The sequence below is a fragment of the Populus trichocarpa genome, chromosome 16, assembly GCF_000002775.5.
Source record: "Populus trichocarpa isolate Nisqually-1 chromosome 16, P.trichocarpa_v4.1, whole genome shotgun sequence".
Classification (NCBI taxonomy): Eukaryota; Viridiplantae; Streptophyta; class Magnoliopsida; order Malpighiales; family Salicaceae; genus Populus; species Populus trichocarpa.
The window spans coordinates 14,377,106-14,398,682 of record NC_037300.2 but is presented as its reverse complement, the minus strand read 5'-3'; the positions used below and the strand labels follow the sequence as shown (position 1 = coordinate 14,398,682).

Below are 21,577 nucleotides of genomic sequence, written 5' to 3'. Positions count from 1 at the left end.
CTTGATTTGTGTTCTAAAACTATAATAATCCTGAGTTTATTGGGAATTGTGGAATAAAACTCTCTCCAGAAATATCTTCTGATCTTAACATAAAATACCCTTTTCTTTGGCAGGATGTGGATGACCGGAAGGTCTCCCCTGTCGTGTTCCAGAGGAGTCCTTCTCATTGAATAAACCTCCTGTGTTTGTTCATGGCATTAACATTTCTAGGTCCCTCATTTGCCCTCATTTCTTGGGTTCCCCTTTTTCTTCTTTTTCCAAAAAAAAAATATATATAAATCTTCACACTTCTTTTTACTAAAATAATATCCAATAGAGAATACTTTCTGTATTGTAAAAAGAAATTATAAGTTGAGATTTGGGAGACTTCAAAAAAGAAAAGGAAAAGGAAAATACTAAAAAAGAAAATGGTCCAAGGGACATGTATGTCTATAGATGACGAATGATGGGTAAAGCAGTAACAAAAAGGAAGAACAATCATGTGGGTGGGGGGAGGGGCTTAGCAAGTGTTTTACACATCTGTAAATCAAATTAATTATTATTTTTTTCTATTTTTTGATGGTATTTTGATTGTTCACCAACAACAGGGATCGCTCTTTTACTGTTTTAGAGTAGCAGCAGCAGCCACAGCAAAGCGGCAGCACTAATCTCTCTCTCTCTCTACACTGGGTCATCTTCATCATCATCTACAGAGCGTATCTCCTGCTTGCCCTTTAGATTTCCTTCTTATAAACTTTTTTCACTCTCTCTCTCCCACCCTCCTTTTTCCATATATGAGCTAAAAGAGAGGAGTGTAGGGGTCATTTCCAAAAGCAAAATTGATTATTTTGTTACTGTCTTGATTCAACCATAATGCAGATGGGTTTTTGTTAAAAAGGTCCCTCCTTTTACAGTTGCTGCCTACTCTTAATCATGATTTATTATCTCAAGATTCTTGCTTGGATAATGTGAATCTTCAACTGCATGGTTTTGAGGAAGAAAAGCCAATTACAAGCCTCTAATTTTTGTCAACTGAAACTCCCATTTGGAATTCTGAATTCAGGTAATAAAAAAGTCTCTATCTTTGTGGCTGAATCTACGTTAGTTTTGGATTATATGGTTTTTATTTGGAATGTGTATTAATTTGCAGTCATTTCATCAGCGGACAGGATTTGATTAATTTCAGCGCCTTTAATTAGTTGCTGTAATTGTGAAGATTGGTCCTTTAATCCTGAGTCTAATTGAGAAAATGCTGCAGAGATTCGCGAAGTCTTGTGCTTGATTTGAGTCTATAACCATAAGAGAGCGTCTTGCACAAGCAATTGCAAAAGAGAGAGAAAATATATAAAGGGTTTTCACCGTTGAACCTTTCAAAGCTGCTTTATTTTCTCGACTTGGCGAATCTGGGGTTCTTTTATACAGTATCCGTTGTTCACATTTTTTTAGAGATATAGACAGACCTGTCCCCCCACCAACCATCGATTTGCAATTCTGAGGGTTTATTGCTGTTGAAGTTTCCTCGGAAAAACTTGGCTGCAATAGCTCTTCAAGTTTGAGTTTTTTAGTTTCTTGTTTGGATTTGGGGTTATTGCTAAGGATAGAGATTGTGGGGGCTGGCTTTTTGGGTGGTTTTACTTTTGGGTTTTGAAAGGTTTTTTGAGTGGCATTCTGCTGAATTCCAACATTCCAAAGCATCGATGGGGCTTCTTCGAAGTCTCGCGATGCTTTCTCTTCTTACATTGATCGTCTGGTTGCCGGGGATTATTGCTCAGTCAATAAATAGTGCGCGTCCCCTTGATGCTCTTCTCCAAGACTATGCTTATAGAGCATTTGTTCGTCCTAGGACTGGCATTGCATATGATGGGACTGTTCCTTCGAACTTGACTGGGATCAAGATTGCTGCCATGAGGCTCAGGAGTGGGAGCTTGAGAAGAAAAGGTGTTAAGATGTACAAAGAGTTTGGGATTCCCGAAGGAGTGGTGGTGGTGCAGTATGTGGAGAGGCTTGTTTTGGTCTACCAAAATCTGGGCAATTGGTCTTTGACATACTACCCGCTGCCTGGTTATGCTTACCTTGCTCCAGTTTTGGGACTTATTGCTTACAGTGCTTCAAACTTATCTGCTACGAATTTGCGTGAGTTGGACATCAGGGTTTCTGGCGATCCCCTAAATATCACATTCCCGGATGTGCAATCACCTCCAGTTGGGTCTATTGCAAAGTGTGTGGGGTTTGATTTACAGGGTCGTCCAACTTTTAGCAACGTGTCTTCTGGAAATGTATGCTTAACGACCCAACAAGGGCATTTTTCAATAGTTGCTGAGTCGCCCGCCCCTTCTCCAACACCAGTATCTCCTAGTCCATCTCCTCCGAATGTGGGTCCTGTACCAAGTGGACGGGGAAAGAAGAACTCTAAAAAAGTTGGGATAATTGTTGGGTCTGTCCTGGGTGGATTATTGCTGTTGGTGTTTTTGTCATTCTTCGTATTGTGGGCGCAGAAGTTGAAACAGAGGAAGAAAATGCAACAGATGGAGAGGGCTGCAGAGGTGGGGGAATCCCTACAGATGACATCGGTTGGGGAAACGAAAGCACCAGCAGCGATGGTTACCCGAACACAACCGACCCTTGAGAATGAATATGTGCCATAACTCCTCCCACCTGTACAAGTCCTCCCTCTTTTCCACACTCATTCTTAATTCAAGCTCCATTCCCGTATTCAAATATTCTTCCATTCACATCTTTTTTTGGTGGTGTCTTCTTCCTCGTCTTGTTTGGTTCTGGTAGGCTTTTCATTGTAGTGTGAGTAATATAGAATGTTTGTGTAAATCTGTTATCACTCACAAACCCTCCATAGTTTTATGATTCATTGTGGTGTGCATTTTAGCAAAAAGTAATTTCATATGTGATGAGTTTAGTTTTCCCATTGACAAGGAATAAAAATTTCTGTGGTGCCTTCCATTACAGATTGTTTTCTGTGTTTTTCTCTGGTAACACTGCCTTTAGATTATCAGTAATCTCAGTTTTAGGAGCATGATAACCTGAGGATAAGCTTGGTTTGGTTTTAACAAGCTACGGCTTCAACCATTCCAGTTGAGTCCCTTTCCTTTTTATCTAATATCAGGCTTGAGTCTATTCGTTGAGCTTTATTTCAGCTTGTTAATTTCTAACCTCACAGCGACCAGGAAAACATACTCTGCACTGATTGCATTTGCGTGTTCTTGTGACAGCCGTGAAAGATAATTTTCTCTCATTATCAGCATGAAATTGGGTTTTGCTCTTTTGCTTATGTTTAGGAATGTTTCTTTGATAATTAAATGCTCGGTGTTGCTTTACCAAGAAACATTTTCCTGTTCCTTTTAAGAAATTAAGTGTCTGACTTCTTAATGGGGTTGCTATTATAGAATTCCCCTCTCTACATTCTTACTCTTAGACTTCCTATCCCTTCCCCATTGCATCTGTGTGTCCGGCCAACAACAAAGCAGAGAAAAATATAGACTGAAAGAGGCAATGCAATGGCACAGTCTTATTCATGACTTGAAGCCATCAGCAGGCCAAGTTGTCATATTCATATATTACTGGAAATCAGAAAAATTATAGTTGGAGGCTTGGAGCCCTACACTGACTGCTTCTGGTGTAGATATCTACTATCTACCCATGAAAGAGACAGATGAGAGACTCTTAGTCTCTTACATTTATAACTACATGGGATGTGTGTGTGCATGCTATATTTAATACTGTAAAAATTTGACCTCTGCATACATACACATGACCATACCAGAGACACTCAGTCAACTCAAAACCAAAGCACTTTCAGATTTACAGTCAGCCCTTTTCTACACTGTTATGGCTTTGGATTTTTTCAGATATTAATTAATTTAGTAATCCTCTTTCAGAAGACAGCAAATGGCAAAGGAATCCTTTCTTCCCATGACCATCAGCAGCTGTTTAGCCACTGGCCGTCCAAATTGATCGGATCTTTGTTTTGATAGTGGAAGTGCTGTGCTTGTCTTTAGTCAAATATCCACCAGATGCTAAAGAATTCTATGTTATGTGCCCCAAGTTCCAAAAGCAAGTTTTGTCGATGTCATCACTATTTTTTAAGTGGATTTATTCCATGCAACAAAAAAATGATTTGGTTGTTAAAATAGCAGAAAAGAACAAGGAGAGCATTAAGAAAACAATAATGGTGCTCACCAGCAATATTTAAGTAGGGAAAATCAATGAGAGCAGTGATAAAACAATAATGCTCACCAGCTTTACTTGTACCAGATTATTTGTTAACATAAGGTGTTTTGTGCCTTTTTTTCTGTCTTCAAAATCATCAGAAAAAAAAAATAATAGCAGAAAGGAAGAAATCTTTCGAGGGCTGGTCATTTGAGCCCAAACAAACAGTAGTAGACCTAACCTAAAGGACCTATGGAAAGGCCATTCTGTTGACAAAAGACAGTAAAGAAGATCCAATCACAAGCACACATGAAAACTCGTATATATGCATGTGTCTGTCTGCATCGTTTTCTTTTCTTTGTTTGCTTGATTATGTTTTCCTCCTCGAATACACTTGTCTTCGATTCCTGGTTTCCATAAGGGTTGAAAACCACACGCACGCACACAAATATTTACGAGAAATATATGTCTACAGCTTGGCTAGCAAGCTTTACACACCATGTCCATGGTGGTGGTGTTGCTAGCTCGCGAGTCAGTGAGTCCATCCCTTGTAACAACTAACATGCACTACAGTACCCATCAATATTTCCATTTGTGCAGTTCTTTCTTCCTTGTTACCATTAAAAGCCTTTTCCATTGGTCATCATATGGAGCAGTGGTTTCCTCTGATCCTGCTAGCCGTTTTCTTTTTTCACTCTTTGTTTCTTCTTCTTGTTGTGGAAGCTAATCCTGAAATATATTAATGTATCATCTGTTTTCAGAAATATATATATTTTTTTCGTTTCTGTTTGAATATTACAATATAAGTACTATACTGTATAGTTTAGTTTATATGTATTTCAGAGTATTTTTAATTTTTAGTACAGAGTTAGCATAGTTTTCAATCAATATTATGCTCACTAATATGCTATGTGCCTTCCTTCAGAGGTACCAGGTCTCCATCATGGCAAACATGCTTCTTTTCTCCTACCAAAGAACATGTTAGTGTTGTAGGACAAAAAAGACAAATATAGAAGGGACATAAATGTATATGGTTGAAGGGACGAAGAGAAAAGCATAAAATAAATATGTTTTTGAAATAGTTTTAGAGTGAATTTCTGTCATTTCAAATCATTTATCCTAATTGTCTCTCAGACTTATAGACCGGATATTGTTCACCAGGCCAGTAACTTTTCTAGCGACACTTGTTCAACAATGCTACTGTTTTCCCCTTCTCTACAGCCTTGTCTATGTGGCTTAACTCATTAACTCTCTTACTTTCTCTTCGTTGTCAGCACATTCATTTTATCTCTGTGTACTGGCTTTCTATGCATGTGGTGAAAGGAAAAGGTTATGGATGAGGGTTGTAACTTGTAAGAATGGAGAAGAGAGGGTTGTTTTATTTCCTCTGAAGGGTGTATATGGTTCTCGTTTAAGAGTATACCTGGGATTTAAGGATTTACGTGGAATATTAAATCTTCTGGTTGGTAATGGTATGATTGCGCTCCAATGTGATTATGTTTGGTGTAAGGAACTGAAGTTCCTAGAGTTGTTATCCCTACCTTGGATAGGATTGCTGCTGTTGCTTATATGGATCAGTAATTCATTGAATCTCACGGTTCATTTGACCTGTGACTGCTAGAGAACTAAATCTGCAATCGAACACACTCAATGTGTAGTTAAAATCCAACTTCGAGGGTGTTTGTTTGCTGTCTCTCCATTTCCAAGGAGCCTAGCACTTGTCTTGTCGTGGTGATCAGTTCTCTGAGAGATGGCTGTGTGGACATATATTTATGTATAAACAGAGAGATATAGATGGAAGTAGTAGGGTTTGTGCTTTTATCATTATCAAGATATGTAGATAGAGAGTCCTTTATTTATTCGTAAATTCAGAGTTTTATTTGGATTTGATTATGCTCATGGTCTTCCTATGTCGTCTTATAGATTTGATTCCGAATGAGTTAGTGCCGGTGGGAAAAAATTCAATGAGTTAATTCATCCTTGCCTTTTCTAAGAATTTTTTATATAAAAACACGCATGATTATTTTTCTTTATGCATGTATTCTTTTTTAAAAAAAATATTAAGAAAATATTTTTTTTCTTTTTTAAGATACATAATCCATTATATGTAAATTAAAAGATCATTGACTTATAATTAAGCCTTGATTGTTTTAGTTGTATCCTATAACACCATCATATATATATATATATATATATATATATATATATATATATATATATATATATATGTATTGTATAAAAATGTTTGGTATGAATACAAAAATAAATTGATTGTTATGCATATAATATAGTGATAATAACATTGTAAAACTCCCATATAATTAATTATTTTCAGAAATATATTGGATTTCATTGTCCCTGTCATCTTATCATGAAATATTGTTGAAAAATTAAATTTTATTATTTAAAAAAAAACAAGAATTAAAATGGCTGTTGAAGAAATTAAAGAAAATGATATATGAATCACTAATGTTTGAAATCATGGCAATCTATGGATGATTATTACTTTAAAATTCAGAAATTACTTATTCGCACTTAATAATATCATAAATAAATTGTTATATATTACTACTTCACTCATTTCAATAAGAGAAAACATCAAGAATCACATGCAGAGCATGAGATATAATTACTAGTTAGTATAAAAAACTAAATATTATTTGAAAATCATGTTGGAGTTAAGCATTTTTTAAAATATTATTTCAATCGTTTGGTTCCAAGAGAAATTAACCAAACAAATTCCAAAAATAAATGACACGTAGAAATAAAGACAAGAAAAGAAGGTCACCGATTCTAAAAATTATTGACCTTTCAACAAAGTTTATAAAGCAATCTACTTTTCTAACCAGCTTTTAGGTACGATTTGTGCCACAATCTATTTCGGTATCTTCACCAATTTTGCTTGATACGCTTGCTTGCTTGCTTGACCTAGCAACACTGGGGGGAAAAAAGGACTAGGGTAGAAACCAACTCCAAACTGATGGTCTTTATTATGAGCACGTGTTACTAGGATCGCCAAGCCCAGCAAAGCTGTAACAAACTAGCAGAAGCTTCTTTTTTTTCACTAAATAAGGAAGCTGCAATCTGCTAATTCTTAATTGTCCTTGACCTCTATAATTTGATGATGCACTTGAAACATTGGACCTGGAATTCCTATGAAAACTTCTCAACTCTAAGAATGCATCTCACAGACACAAGCCATTCATGAACAATGAACATTGAGTAGATCCTCAACTATTGCAGTCAAGTAGCAAACATAAGAAAAACAATGTAACATGGATTATCATAGCAACAAATCTGTAAAAAGCCAATTTCATTCCCATAGTTAAAAACAGAGGATAAGGAGTCTGAAAATTTGTCTTATGAGATCAACTGCTTGACAGAAATTCATATGCAAAACAAAAGGAAGATCAAGCTGATACTGCCCATAGGACTTCCTTAGATAACTGGGATGTCAGATGCGCACTTTATTTCTCTTCTGGAGTCTGTAGGAAAGGCTTCCTGCATTGGATATCATAAGAAGTTGACAACAATAAATTCTGAGTAAATGAACAATCATGATCACAAAGAGAGAATAACTGGAGGGGAGATATACAGAAGCTTTTCGCGACCACAACATTCTCCTTAAAGCTACACGATATGGTAGACAACACATAATTTGATTTCTCAATGACATAAGCTGAAGCATAAAATCAACAAATAGAAATCTCCAACCCCTCAAATATTTAACTTTATGATCTTAAACATCAACTCATATCCAACTCTTACCATGATTTGAAAACCATGTTTCTAATAACATAAATGGAAACTAAATATCAATCAAATAAAATTGACAAACCCAGAAACACCACAAGATAGATCGATGGCTACCTTTAGTATTTCGCTGTCAAATTTTCCAAATCAATTCAGCTTGCACTCAGCTGAGCTGAAGTGTAGGATAAACAAATATTTGTTACTGATTTGTAGCATTCATAATTTCACCTCTTTTACGTTTTTCTAAGCAAGCATCGTCTAAAAAACGTAACCCTTTTCGAATATTTAGGTGATGGAGTGAGTAGGAGGAGGCATTATTTCTGATAAGAAATGGGAAGCTAATGGAAACCCTAATCAATTCAATTGAGATTGAAAAAACCCTAATTCTCCAATTCAACTGAAAACCTTGATTAACGAGCAAAATAATTTAAAGGAGAGAGAGAAAAAGGGGGGGATTACCAGACTAGGAGGAGGAGGAGGAGGAGATGAGGTTTTTGTCCCTTCTCTCCATAGCGACGTCCCACATATCGTTGCCGATGTGCTTAGGACGGCCATGAGCTTTCGTGTGGATGACATACTGAACGTTACCAGCTATGCAAAGCATTCCTGCTATGATTCCTAATGGCAATACTGCTTCTACCCATCTCCATCCCATTTTTTCTCGATCCACTCTTCTCTGCTCCGCTCTTCTCTTCTCTTTTTTTTTTTTAATCTTGTCCAGCCCGGTTGGTTGGGTGCCTCTATTATAGTACTACCTCCTGAGAACAAAACCAATCGCTCCAATTCGTTTTCTTGTTACCCCGGTCGGGTTTTCTAGTGCCTTCATTATTGGTACTAGTATATTCACATGTTAATATTAATTTTTTTAAAAATATAAAAATATATTAAAAGTATGAATAATTTTTTAATAGTATTATTAAATCTAATCAAGAGGGTTAATTTTGAAACCTCCTGATTTAACTCTCTGTTTAACTCAAAATTTTAATTAAATCGTGTGAGAGCTAACTCGATTGATTTCATAAGTCTAAATGTAAACTTGATGATCGATAAAAACATGATTTAGCTTTTAAAAAAACTTCATGATGATAATTTTTTTAAAAAAATTTGAGACAATAACAAATCGGATCGACCTCCCTCGCGACCTGGGTCATGGACTTTATTGGATTTAATAATTTTTTATATTTTATATTTAATTATATGATAAAAATAGATGCTCATAAAATTGAGCATTAACCTAAAAATAAACACTTATTTGAGACATTATTCCTAGAAAGCAAACAAAAATCAATAATGCAGACCATTTCCCAACTAATTCAATATTAAATGATAAAATTGAAAGGAAATAAATTAAAAACAATTAAAAGATAAAAAAAAAAGCATATCATACTTGTTGGTCAACTTATCAAACCTGTGAATCGGGTAAGTCGAGTTAGTACGCTAAACCTGTGAACTGGCTTATGGACTTCACTAGGATAATAATTTTTTTTAATCTATTTTTTATTTAACTATATAATAACAAAAATAGATGATTGTGAAATCAAATACCGATCCAATACCGAGATTTTTTTTTTGATTACGATAGCCACATAAAAGGCAAAACAAAACCAATTATGAAATGGAATTCCTAATTAATCCAGTATCTAAGGATGAAAAAAAACCAGTTTAAAAAATTTAAACCTGTCAGGCCCACGAACTAAGTCAATCAGTCAAACTTGTGAATAGGTCCATAGATTTTATAAAGTTTAATAACATAACATTTTTTTAAACTATTTTTTTAACTATATGAGAAAAAAAATAGACGATAAAAAAGTCAAGTTCAATTAAAAAAACACCTCGCCAAATTCGTAAACCAGGGCAACCCGGGTTACCCTGACAAACTCGCAAACCATGCTAACCTTATAGAAAGGAAAAATAAAAAGAAACAAATTATGAAGCTGGATTCTCAACCATTCCAATATTAAAAGATGAAATTGATAAAAAAAAAATTGAAAACAAATCATGACAAAAATTCAAAAACATAAAGAAAAAAGAAAGAAAGCAAAATACCATAGATTACTATTGTCATTTATAGTGCAATGTGTGTGGTTGAATAACGTTTTCCTTACACCCTTTAATTTATGTTACTTTATAAGGTTTAATAACATGATTTTTCTCAAAAACTATTTTTTAACTATATGAGAAAGAAAATAGACTATAAAATAAAGTTAAGTTCAAAGAAAAAAAAAGACAACCCACCAAACTCGTAAACTAGAGCAACCCGAGTTACCTTGGCAAACCTGTAAACCACGTTAATCTCATGTAAAAGAAAAATAAAAAGAAGCAAATTACGAAGCTAAATTCTTAACAATCTCGACAAAAATAGATTTAAAAAAATCACAATAAAAATTCGAAAACAAAAAAAAAAGGAAAGCAAAGCACCGTGGATTATTTATTGTGCAACTATTTTTTTGCAATTCTTTTTATTATTTATTGATGTGAAACATTAATTAAAAAAAATATTAGACCTGGTTGACTTCTTAACACGAATCAGTGATTTGACAGGTTATTATACCACATTCGAGGTTTTTTAATGCATTTCCCCTTTAAAATTTTAAAAAAATAAAATTTAACCCTTTGTTAACATTAATTTTTTTTTATTTAACCTAAAATTAAAAAAAATGCAATTTCATCATATTTTTTTTCACCTCCCTTCAAACAATTATGCCTATTTGGGATTATCTTTAGTCCTAGGTTTTAAATTTCATTGTTAATTAAAGTTGATTGAAATCAACATGACATGACATATTTTTTAACTTAAATTCTTTTATAACTCTTCTATTTAGTTATAGAGTTATCTGATTTGTGATCAATTAAGACCCAATAAAGATCCAACTGAGAAGAAAATAAAGGAAGAAAAAAAAGGAACAAATTATACAGTTGGATCAACTCATCATGGTCATGTCAATGATCCAAGTTGTAAAGTTTGTGTATTAACCCGGGTTGATACATTTTTTCATCCTCTTTTCATTTTAGTCCCTATTTTTTTTTCTCCGATTTAATCCTTTGGCAGTTCTTTGCTTTTACGTTTAAGTTATGGTTAAACAAGACTAAAATGAAAAAGATATTTATTTATAATCAAATCATCATTTAAGTGAGGCAAATAATTTATTGTTTGCTCGCTTTGTCGGACAAGCAATACCAACTTTTTTTTCTTCCATTTATTAATTCTTATGGTGATTGATTAATTTATTTTGATACATTAATTGAGTTTTTAATTATTATTTCAAATATTTCATCATATAAAGGTAAAAATAACTATATATATATATATATATTTAATGAAATTATTTGATTTTTATGTGACCTGTAATGAAGCGCGGTCCAAAACCTGAGTATAACCTATGCTTTATGGAGTGCAAAATTTCGAATTAATCTTGGAAGTGAAAAAAAGAAGTGTGTATGTAGGACAAAAAAAAGGAGCAAAACCTATTTTGTATCATCGTTATAAATTTTGTTTATGGATCATGATTTTCTTATAATTTATTCTTATATCAGTGTTCTTATGAAATAACTTATTATTTTATCTAATATTTTCTTAATAACATGTAAAAATTATCAGAAGCTGTATATTAGATGACAATACTTCATATTTTGAGATCATTTGTGTTTGAGAATAAGGTGCAGTGAGATAAAATTAAGTGTTTTTTAAGTATAATTTTTTTAAAATATAAAATCACACTTTATCAAGGTAATATTTGGTATCGTGATAACGATTGTTTTTTAAAATATTTTTTGTTTAAAAATATATCAAAATAATATTTTTTAAAAAATTTAATTTTAACATCAACACATCAAAGCAATTAAAAAAAATAAAAAAAAATATATTTTTTAAAAAATTTTAGTTTTTTTGAAAAGTGCGGCGTGGCCGCGTAAACAACCATGATCTAAAAGCTAAAAATACATGTTTTTTGTTATTTTTTTGTGTGGATTCCACTGAGAAAACCTAACCACACCTCAATCACAAACACATATAGTGCTTGACATTGTGTCAATAATTATTTTTCAAAGTACTTTTTGCTTGAAAATGTATCAAAATAATATTTTTATTATGATTTTTAACATTCGTACATCAAAATAATAAAAAAAACATAAAAAAATTAATTTAAAGCAAAAAAAATCTTAAAATTTTTGAAAAAAACATGGCATGGCTTCAAAAATAAACAGGAACTTATGTGTTTGATATTGTAGTATATAATACTTTTTAAAAATGATTTTTCTCTTAAAAATGTATTATAATAAATTTTTTCATATATATTTTTTATTTTTTATATCATTATATCAAAACTATAAATAAATATAAAAAATTCATTAATTTAATATTTTTTAAAATAAAATACACTTTTAAAATTATATAAAAAAACAAAAATCAACACACTCCCAAACACTGACATTGTACTGCGCCTGTAGTGACTTTTAAAAGCATCAAATAAAATTAATGTCTATATTTTTATTTTCTTAATAATTCTAACATTAAGAAATTAGAATAAAAAAATCGCTCTCAACTACATTTCATTAGAATATATGGAAGAACACAACCAAGACTTAATCAAACGACGCAGTTTATATAATAAAGTGAAGAGCGAGTCCAGTCCAGCTCAGACTGGGTTGGCAATATCATTATCAAGTGGCATTGGCCGCTCTACTTGTTGTGGGACCCTTTTAATACAAAATGCAGACATTGATTGATTTCCTGCATGGTTTACACATGTCCACCACAAGATCCTTCCTCTCTCTCTACAGTACACCCAAGGAGCTAAAAAAAGTTACCATATAAACAGCCAAGTAAGACACACCTGAGTCTTTTACTCTCTCTGTATTTCCCTTTCCTGTCCACGGTGAAAATTTCTCACCTCTTTCTGTGCACAACCACTACCTTATTTTTCACAAAAAAAAAATCATTTTTTTTTAATAAAATTAAATAATTTTTAATATTTTCTTTTATTTATATAACTTGATAATTGAATTTGAATGGGAAGAGAGGAAGTTAAAATTAAAAGCCTCAGACAACCTGACAATTATTTTGTTCTTGTTAAGTTATATTTGGTATTTTTATAAATTTTTCAACTTTCTAGTTTAAATTAATTTTTTTAAAATATTTTTAATGGTATAAATAAATTTTAAAAAATAAAAAATATTATTATTTTAATATATTTTTAAATAAAAAATACTTTAAAAATAATATAGCTATAATAGCAACTAGCCACTAGCAAGAAATATGCAAGGAAAGAGAAAATAACATGGTAAATAAAAATTAAGAGCACTTTTGTCTTTACATCCTGCAAGATTTCACAAAGATAGTTCTGTTGTCCAGAGAGAGAGAGAGAGGACTAGTGAGTTGCAAACCCTTTTATTTTTTTATTAATATTATTTTTTGATAAATATTATTAGGAGTATTAATAAATAATTGTTTTTGTTTTTGTTGGGGGAGATTATTATTACAAAACTCACTCCTCCTTTATTGATGGTATTGTGTTTCTCCCTTTTCTTCTGCAACAAAACCCTTACCTTTCTTTCCTTGCCTTTTCTTTTTCCAGTCTTAATATTCTTTTGTTTGTTCAAAAAAGAAACAAAAAACAAAAAAACAAAAAAATCTCACAAAAGCAAACCAAAAAATCCATGTCAGGCTTGTATAATCCCAGCTTTTCACCTGCAAGAGCTGCTTCTCCTCAGATTAGAAGCACCCCAGATGTTGACAGGTAAGCAAGCTTAGCTACTTCTCTCTGTAAACCCCATCATTTCTTTCTCACAAAAGAAGGGAAAAGACTCAGTCTTTTTACTTATTTTTGTTCAATTTTGTATTGTCTGTGTAGAGACTTGTGTTGTTTTGATCTGTTTTGATTGTTACTCTCCTTTTGCAGTCAGTACTTGTCAGAGTTATTAGCAGAACATCAAAAGCTTGGACCTTTCATGCAAATTCTTCCAATATGTAGCCGCCTGTTAAATCAAGGTTCACTTCTTAGTCTTTCATTTTTGGATCTAGTTTTTTTCTGGATTTTTTGTTGGTTTATTTTCTCCTTTTAAGCTAACATGTTCTTTGATTTCATCACTCTGGTTTTTCAATATGCTTCTTTGTGTGTTTAGATGTGTTTGACTGTTCTTACCATCTGATTTTCACTGTTATCTACTTTGGTTAGTGTATCGAATGTGCATTTTTTTATCATCTCACTCTGATTGTGAGACTGTGTTAGTAATCTTGTTGGCTGGATGGCTAGGAAGTAGTTGTTTTCAGTTCATTTGGTAATAGCAATTTAACATCTCCAGTCTGGTTCAGGCAGCATTGCAGCATGAACTTGGACACCATCTAAAAGCCTTAGGCTGGATTAATCTTGAGTGCATGAAAATAGGCATATACTTATATAAAAGAGTTAGTCTTAACTAATTATAGGTTGTTTCTCTGAATCACTAAACATGTACGGTTATGAGAAGGAAGAAAAACAATAAAGACCGTTGTTGTTCAATATTTCATGTCTGCAGTTTCTGTCAGCATAAAATGTTTATACTAGTTTGTGTCAGACATTAAATTGTGTGCACGATCTGTGTTTGGCAAATTTGAGAGCTTTTAAGTTCTTGCGCAGGAATTTGTAACTGGTTTGCAGTGATTCTGTAGAGGAAATTGTTACAGGCACATGAAATGTGTGAATAGCTGTCTTCTGTTGGCCCCCTTTCTGATTTGAAGTTTAATTTTTTTTAACTTTTCGACCAAAAGTTTTCATGGTATTATCATTGTATCAGAGATACAACTTATGTGATGCATTCATTTTGCTCTTCTTCTTCTTCTTCTTCTTCACTTTTGCTTTGTGTTCCAGCTATTTTTTTGGTTACCTTCTTTCCTTTTTCTTACGGCCTCAATTCTTCATTTAGTGATGTTTCGTTTTAAGATCACCCTGGATCTCTCTCTTAAATAAATACTCTTTTTATGTGTAGAAATTTTCCGGGTATCAGGAATGATGTCCAACCAAGGATTTGGAGACTTTGACAGACTACGGCATAGAAGTCCCAGCCCAATGGCTTCTTCGAACCTTATCTCCAATGTTGGTGGGACGGGTTTAGGTGGCTGGAATGGTCTTCCTCAGGAGGTAATTGCTTCTTTTGTTATCAAATTTGGATCCCATTTTTCTTCCCTTATTTTCCTTTAACATTTTAGTTATCTATTTGGATCCCACTTTAACTTGGTATTCGGGTGTCATTCCTGCCTGTATTTCAGGTAGATGAGGTGACTAGTGAAAAGGTTTGAATTTTCATTTTTCAATGGATGTTACTAAAACTTCTCGTGAAAAATGTTTTCTGGATTTTAATAGCATTGCAAGATGCTAGAATGTCACCAAGAAGTAGTTTTTTTGTGTAGGATTGATTTAACTTCATTTTCTGCTTTTTTCTTCTTCATAAATTTCATGTGTTTGGTAATGCGGTGCATAATGCTTTTCAAAAGTGCTTTTCAATTGAAAATGCATCAAAATGATGTTTTTTCAATTATTTTTTCATTTTTGATATCATCTCATCAAAACCATTGAAAAACACCTAAAAAGGCATTAATTTAATGCCTTTTTAGGTAAAAAGCAGTCTAAAAAGCAATTCCAATCACAAAAACAAACACTTCCGAAGAATGTAAAGAAGCATTCTTGCTGGATTTTGAGATTTCCCTTTTCCATGCGTATTTTTCTATAGCTTTTTGTTGCTATTGTTTTGAACATTTGATATGCTACCAAGAAGAGGATATTTTAGTGCATTAGTGACTAATTTGATGACTTTTTTTCTTGAGAAATCAGTAGTAGAGAGACATGGACTTACTGGCTGTTTCAATGCCTTAATTTATTATTATTATTATGTTTTTCCCATAAGCTAAAGAAACTTTTTCCCTAAAGTGTATGGAACAAGTGTTCTTGTGTCATCTTTAGCAAAACTCTTAGTTCAATAATCTTATCGGGAGAACCTAAATTACTTTTGTGTACCTTATCTAGTTTTAAGTTCCTCAATCTGAACCATTTCTTCAGGTGTTGTACCAACTGCATCTTGAGTATTTTGCCATGCATTTAAAATTGGAGTGCAAACCATTTATTTCCATGGCATGAGGTTGAAATTGGACTCAAGCTTTTCACATATGAAAAGGGACCCAGCTGATAGTTTGCACCATGTCATGCCAAAAAGCCCATAAGAGCTCATCTTACATGGACTTTGACATTGTATGTTCCAGGTTTATGCATACTTCAAATGCTGAGAAGCTCAGAGACAGCATGATAGGCATGATTCTTCTTAATGATTAGACCCGGGCCAATAACTTTTCATGTTGCACCAAGTTTACTAGCACCTGTGAAATCCACATTTAAAATTTTCCTCAACAAGTTGATGACCTGAATGTCAGAATTGTGTGTCCCAACTATTTCACTTTTAATGTTGGTAGAAATATGTGAAAGTGGTTACGGTATATTACTGTTCAATTTGAGATAACTGAAAACTGATCTTAGCTTTCATACTATCAAAGTCAAATTCCACTGTGAAAGCAGTCGCCTGGAAATAAGTTCAAATTAAGACAGAAAGCATCTCCCAGCTGCTATGCTATTGTAATCAAAAGATCGTGCTGCCTATGAAAATTGTGGTTGTTCGAGGAAGGAAAATCCAACATGCTTAAAATGTCAAATATTCTGTTGAATAACTGTTTTATTGTGATCACTTGCATGCTTAACACTCCTTTTCACATCTGTTTTCACAAATTAGCTTTCATCTTAATATTCTTGATCCAAATGAGGATTCATTCTCTAAATCCAAACTTTCATAAGTTTGTAGTATAATTATAAAAAGTGAGGATAGCAAATAAGTCTATCATAATTTTGGCAAGGGGTCATCTTACTATTTGGTTATATAACCTAAGGTCTGTAATAGGTTGATAACAAGTGTCATTAGTTTAACATGCTGTGGTTAATAACAGAGCTGCTGTCTTTTCTTTCCCACTTTAATTTTTTTTTTATCAGTGGTATGATAGCTAGTGTTATAGGTTCACTACTAATTTGATGACTTGGAGAAGCTTTAGATTGAAGAGGATATTTTGTCTAGTTCAATTTATTATTTCTGTTAACAATTTTGATAACAATCCTTTGTGCTTCCACTTCTGTGGCGCGCTGATATTGTTAAATTCTTCATGCAGAGATTAAGTGGACCTCCTGGAATGACTATGGACTGGCAAGGTGCACCTGCAAGCCCTAGTTCATTTACCGTGAAGAGAATTTTGCGTTTGGAAATTCCAGTAGATACTTATCCAAATGTATGTATTGCAAGTTGCACCAAGTTCTGGTGCTGTCCTGTTAAATTTTACTGGTTGAGCATATCTTCACAATTTCCTTTAATGAAATAGAATTGTTAAGTGGTAACATTTGCTGGCTTCTTCTTTATTTTAGTTCAATTTTGTTGGGCGACTTCTGGGCCCTAGAGGCAATTCACTGAAACGGGTAGAAGCTACCACAGGTTGCCGGGTGTACATTAGAGGGAAAGGATCAATCAAGGATCCAGACAAGGTAGTGCTAACCTACACACTCCTTCTCACTTTAGTGCTACTGAAATCTGTTTTTTTTTTTCCCTGTAATGAATGATGATACAGCCAAAACTGATTGATCTTACCAGTAGAATCTTATCCTTTCTAATGCCTTTTGAGTTTGCTCCTAATTATTTTCATCCGGTTCCATCCTGAAGGAAGAGAAGCTAAAGGGTAGACCGGGCTATGAGCACTTGAATGATCCACTTCACATCTTAATCGAGGCCGACTTACCTGCCAGCATTGTTGACATAAGACTCAGACAGGCACAAGAAATTATAGAAGAACTGCTCAAACCCGTGGTATCTGCCTCCTTTCTTCACACTTTTGTTTAAAAGTTTCATGAAATTCTAATTTTTTTATCACTATGGTGTGCTGGCGATCTTTTGTATGCTTTGTGCTACAATTTAGTGTTTAGCTGCAAATCTAATAATTGGAGCCTGTTCATCCTCTTTGGTAAATGGTAGTCCTTCCAAGGCTTTAGTCTGTCTGGGAACAAATGTGATGGCAAACAAGTTGAGAGTTCTGTGTTTCATGCCAATGTAGGTTTTCAGTTCATATTCAAGGTTTGTGGACCGAATTAATATTATTGCTCTCAAATCTGGAGGAACTAGGTTCTTGCATTTGCTGTTAAAAAGTGAAGAGGAGCTTTCTTGAAGGTTGAGATATGAAGCTTTTAGTTGAAGATATCACCCTCTTCTGCTTTAGAAACTGTATTCTTATTGCAAATATATTCTGTTGTTTCAGTAACCATAAAAATTTATCCTTTCTAGAAGTTGTTTCCCTTGATGCCTTTGAAGATATCAGGTTGGAAATAAGTGAAACATGAGTGTCCACCAACGGCGTTCTGGCTCATGACATCTTTTAGCTCCTCTGACACAAGCAGTAGAGATAGGCTGTCCCCCTTCTTCGTGTTCTTCTTATGCATTTCATCCCCCCTGCCCCTTTTAGTGGGACTTAAACCTGAAGAGCATTTCCTTTCCCCTTGGTTCTGTAAAATAATTATTTTTCTCTGCAGGACGAGTCACAAGATTTTATTAAGAGGCAGCAGTTGCGCGAGCTAGCGATGCTAAATTCAAATTTCAGAGAAGAGAGTCCAGGGCCAAGTGGCAGTGTCTCTCCTTTCAATACAAGTGGAATGAAACGCGCGAAAACAGGACGCTGATGAGAGCTCATGTGCACTCCTACTCCTGTCTGAACTGGTTTATATCAGAAACTCCTGCCCAGAGTATGCCATCCAACACATCTCAATTCAGCACAGTTTTACAAAGATATTAGGCTAACAGTCTTGCTGGTGCTCGTTCTGGTGGGGGGGTTTCTCTTATTTTTTGTTTCTTCTTCTTCTTCTTTTCCCCTAGACAAAAGGGACCAAAATGGATAACATTAAATGAAAAAAGGAAAAAAAAAAAGAATTATATAGTTGTTTCTTGAGTTAGGTTTGCTAAGGTCATCTTTTTTGTGTAAAACTTAATATATTCATTGCATTTATTCTTGTGGTTGTAACCTTGAGGAGTGTGGAATATATATCAATGTTGTAAGTGTTAGATGGATCTGAGTTTTGTAGGTGTCATTTTTTACTAGTGTGATAAATTATTGACTTTTGAGTATTTATGGTCCCCCTTCTTTGTCTTTTCTTTGTCTAGAGTATTCCATTCTTTTGCCAGAGGCTCCACTATATTTGGAATGATGTGGAACAAAACTAGCAAAGCTAATGCCATAGTCCAACCATTTGACAATATATATATATATAAAGCTCAGGGTAGATATGCATGATGTCATTTAAAGAGATGCTGAGCTTGACGACCATTGCAAAGATTAATTGCTGATACAACTCGCTCTACCAGTACTTGCTCTTCCATGTGCCACCTCTCCTGTCTTTAAATAAGATGGCTTTGCATCGAATCCTTGCTCGCCTGTCTTGGTAGTAGGATTTTGTCATGTAAGTGTCTGTTTGGCGGTCGCCGGCAAAATGCACACCGCACCAGTATCAGGGATGATGGGAGCTATTGTTGTGCCTGCAGCATGATCTGTTGGATTATTTGAATCAGACTTTTAACTTATTTCCAACCTTTTCTTCTTGTTTTTGTTTATATCAAGTATTAAAATTGTGAAATAAAATCTCTAATTTGGAGTCCAAATAAAGAAAGAAAGAAAGCATTTGGAGTGAAGGGTCTTCTTTTAATCTATTTTTAAATGGTTTTTTAATTTGATGAATATAGTTAAGACAAGAGAGACATATCTCCTCATTTCTACCTATTTAGTGTGTGTTTGGTTTTAAGAGGGAGTATTCGGTTGAAATTATATAAATTTAGTCTCTGTTGATTAATTAAAAACTTTTAAATATATAATTGAGGCAAAAGAGAGATTGCATCTTGGCATTTAGGGTTCTAGATTTTAGTTTTCAAAATCTAAGCCATTATCTTCGTACATTTTTTTAAAAAAACTGAAAGCCAAGGTGAATTCATAGTGTCACTAGATACATCATTATTCACTATAATAATATAATTATTATTTTTCCCTTTCAATGAAAAATCAATGAACTTGTTACTGTGGATGATTAATCATTTTTAAATTAATTGGGGATGATTTGGTCTTTTGATTTTTCAAAAGCAAAAATTATATTATCCTAAAAAGCAAATTTTGTTAGAAAGTTGATCGGGAACAATTCAGTCTTTTTATATTTTGGAAGCACAATGTAAAAATTATTATACCCTTGAAAATAAAAATTTCCAAACTTACAACCAAAGGGCATTTTTATATTTTTAAATTGATTTTTTAGTAATTAACAAGTTCACATAGGGGCAATTTGGTCTTTTCCTAGATTAAGATATTAATTTAAAAAGAAAAGTGGCTGCCATGTATGACGCACATGCTAGCGAGTGAGCAATGCTCCCAAGCACCTTACTGTAATCTTCTTGATGGTCTTCTTGATGGTGTGACATGTGTACATGACAACGTAGTTGTTAACCTTAAATGTAATTTTTTCTTCTCCTCTTTTTTTTTTTTTTTTGCCAAAATATAAAGATATCCTTTTATTTATTTACTTTTATCCAATTTGATCATTATTTTTTTATTGCTATTTATTTTTTTTAATTTTTTTTGATTGAATTTTTTTCAATTTCATCCTTCATTTAGTTTCATTTAATTTTTATATCAAATTTGATCTTCATTCTTTTAATTATTTTCCTAACAAAAAATTATTTTCAATTTCATCCCTCAATATTTGATTTCAAATTATTTTATATCAAATTTAGTCCCTATTGTTTTTATCTTTTTTTTTTATTGCCTTTTCTTTTTCTTTTATTTTTATTTTTATTAGGTCATTCCAATCATATGCTCATGGTTACAAGGTTAACGGTTTAACCTTGGTTGACTTGTATCTTTTTTCTTTCTCATTTTTTTTTCAATTTTCCCCTTAAATATTAAGTTGTTTGATAACTAAACTTTATAGTTTTATTTCATTTGCTTTTGACAGGGTAATCTCGATATCATAACTAGGTCACAGATTTGACTTGCTAATCCGAATGGGCTCGAGTAAAGTTTTGTTTTTTAAAAAACTTTTTAAGTTGTCATTTTTTTATATCAATTTAGCTTTTTATTTGTATTTTTTAAATTAATCATGTTTATTAAATCAAATCAAATCAACGAGTCTTATTTTTCTTTTGTTTTTTTAAATACTTGTATAGTGTTGATATATTTTTTTTAAATTAGAAAAAAATTGGATTTGTCCACTGTTGTCCTATCTAGTTAAATAATATAATACTAGCTATTTAACCCGTGCTTCGTTGAGGGTTATAATTTTTTTTCAAAAAAAGACCAGGTATACAGATTGCTTCAAAGTGTTTTTTTTTACATGAAAAATTCAAAGTGTAAATTGAAAAGCCTATGCAATCATGTAACTAAATAAAATCGATAACTATTTATGTAAATAAAAAAAGTCGCTAACAATAACCAAGAAACAAACTGCAAAAATGAGATATTTACCCGATTGTGTTTATATTTATTTAAATAAATAAAACATAAATCCACCCTAAAAAAATCATTACATAAACAATCAATACAAATGAAACTAACTGAATAAACTCAAACCATAACAAATATTACATAAGGTCAAAGACATCA

The 21,577-nt window shown here is 33.0% G+C and overlaps 3 protein-coding genes across 6 annotated transcripts; 2 read left to right on the top strand and 1 right to left on the bottom strand.

Moving 5' to 3' along the window:
- The first annotated feature begins 492 nt into the window (after positions 1–492).
- LOC7482618 (uncharacterized) lies at positions 493–2,949 on the top strand. 2 transcript variants are annotated; one of them, XM_002323651.4, is made up of 2 exons: positions 493–1,042; positions 1,142–2,949. In XM_002323651.4, the coding sequence occupies exon 2, from the start codon at positions 1,677–1,679 to the stop codon at positions 2,622–2,624; it is 948 nt and encodes a 315-aa protein (XP_002323687.3). In that variant the 5' UTR covers positions 493–1,042; positions 1,142–1,676; the 3' UTR covers positions 2,625–2,949. The 2 variants fall into 2 exon arrangements, with proteins under 2 accessions (XP_002323687.3, XP_024443749.1); XM_024587981.2 differs by having other exon boundaries at positions 1,130–2,949.
- Positions 2,950–7,438: 4,489 nt separating this feature from the next.
- Positions 7,439–8,643, bottom strand: LOC7472493 (NADH dehydrogenase [ubiquinone] 1 alpha subcomplex subunit 1). Of its 3 annotated transcripts, none has more exons than XM_024587293.2 (2): positions 8,353–8,639; positions 7,439–7,625 (listed from the first exon to the last, which is right to left on the bottom strand). In XM_024587293.2, the coding sequence occupies exon 1, from the start codon at positions 8,546–8,548 to the stop codon at positions 8,357–8,359; it is 192 nt and encodes a 63-aa protein (XP_024443061.1). In that variant the 5' UTR covers positions 8,549–8,639; the 3' UTR covers positions 7,439–7,625; positions 8,353–8,356. The 3 variants fall into 3 exon arrangements, with proteins under 3 accessions (XP_024443061.1, XP_002323101.1, XP_024443062.1); XM_002323065.4 differs by having other exon boundaries at positions 7,439–7,641; positions 8,353–8,633; XM_024587294.2 differs by lacking the exon at positions 7,439–7,625 and adding an exon at positions 8,016–8,065 and having other exon boundaries at positions 8,353–8,643.
- Positions 8,644–13,266: 4,623 nt separating this feature from the next.
- LOC7472492 (KH domain-containing protein At2g38610) lies at positions 13,267–19,062 on the top strand. Its single transcript, XM_002323650.4, has 7 exons — positions 13,267–13,628; positions 13,791–13,879; positions 14,857–15,008; positions 17,072–17,188; positions 17,322–17,438; positions 17,614–17,757; positions 18,474–19,062. Exons 1-7 carry the CDS (start codon positions 13,549–13,551, stop codon positions 18,618–18,620), a joined length of 846 nt encoding a protein of 281 aa, XP_002323686.4. The 5' UTR covers positions 13,267–13,548; the 3' UTR covers positions 18,621–19,062.
- The last annotated feature ends 2,515 nt before the right edge of the window (positions 19,063–21,577 follow it).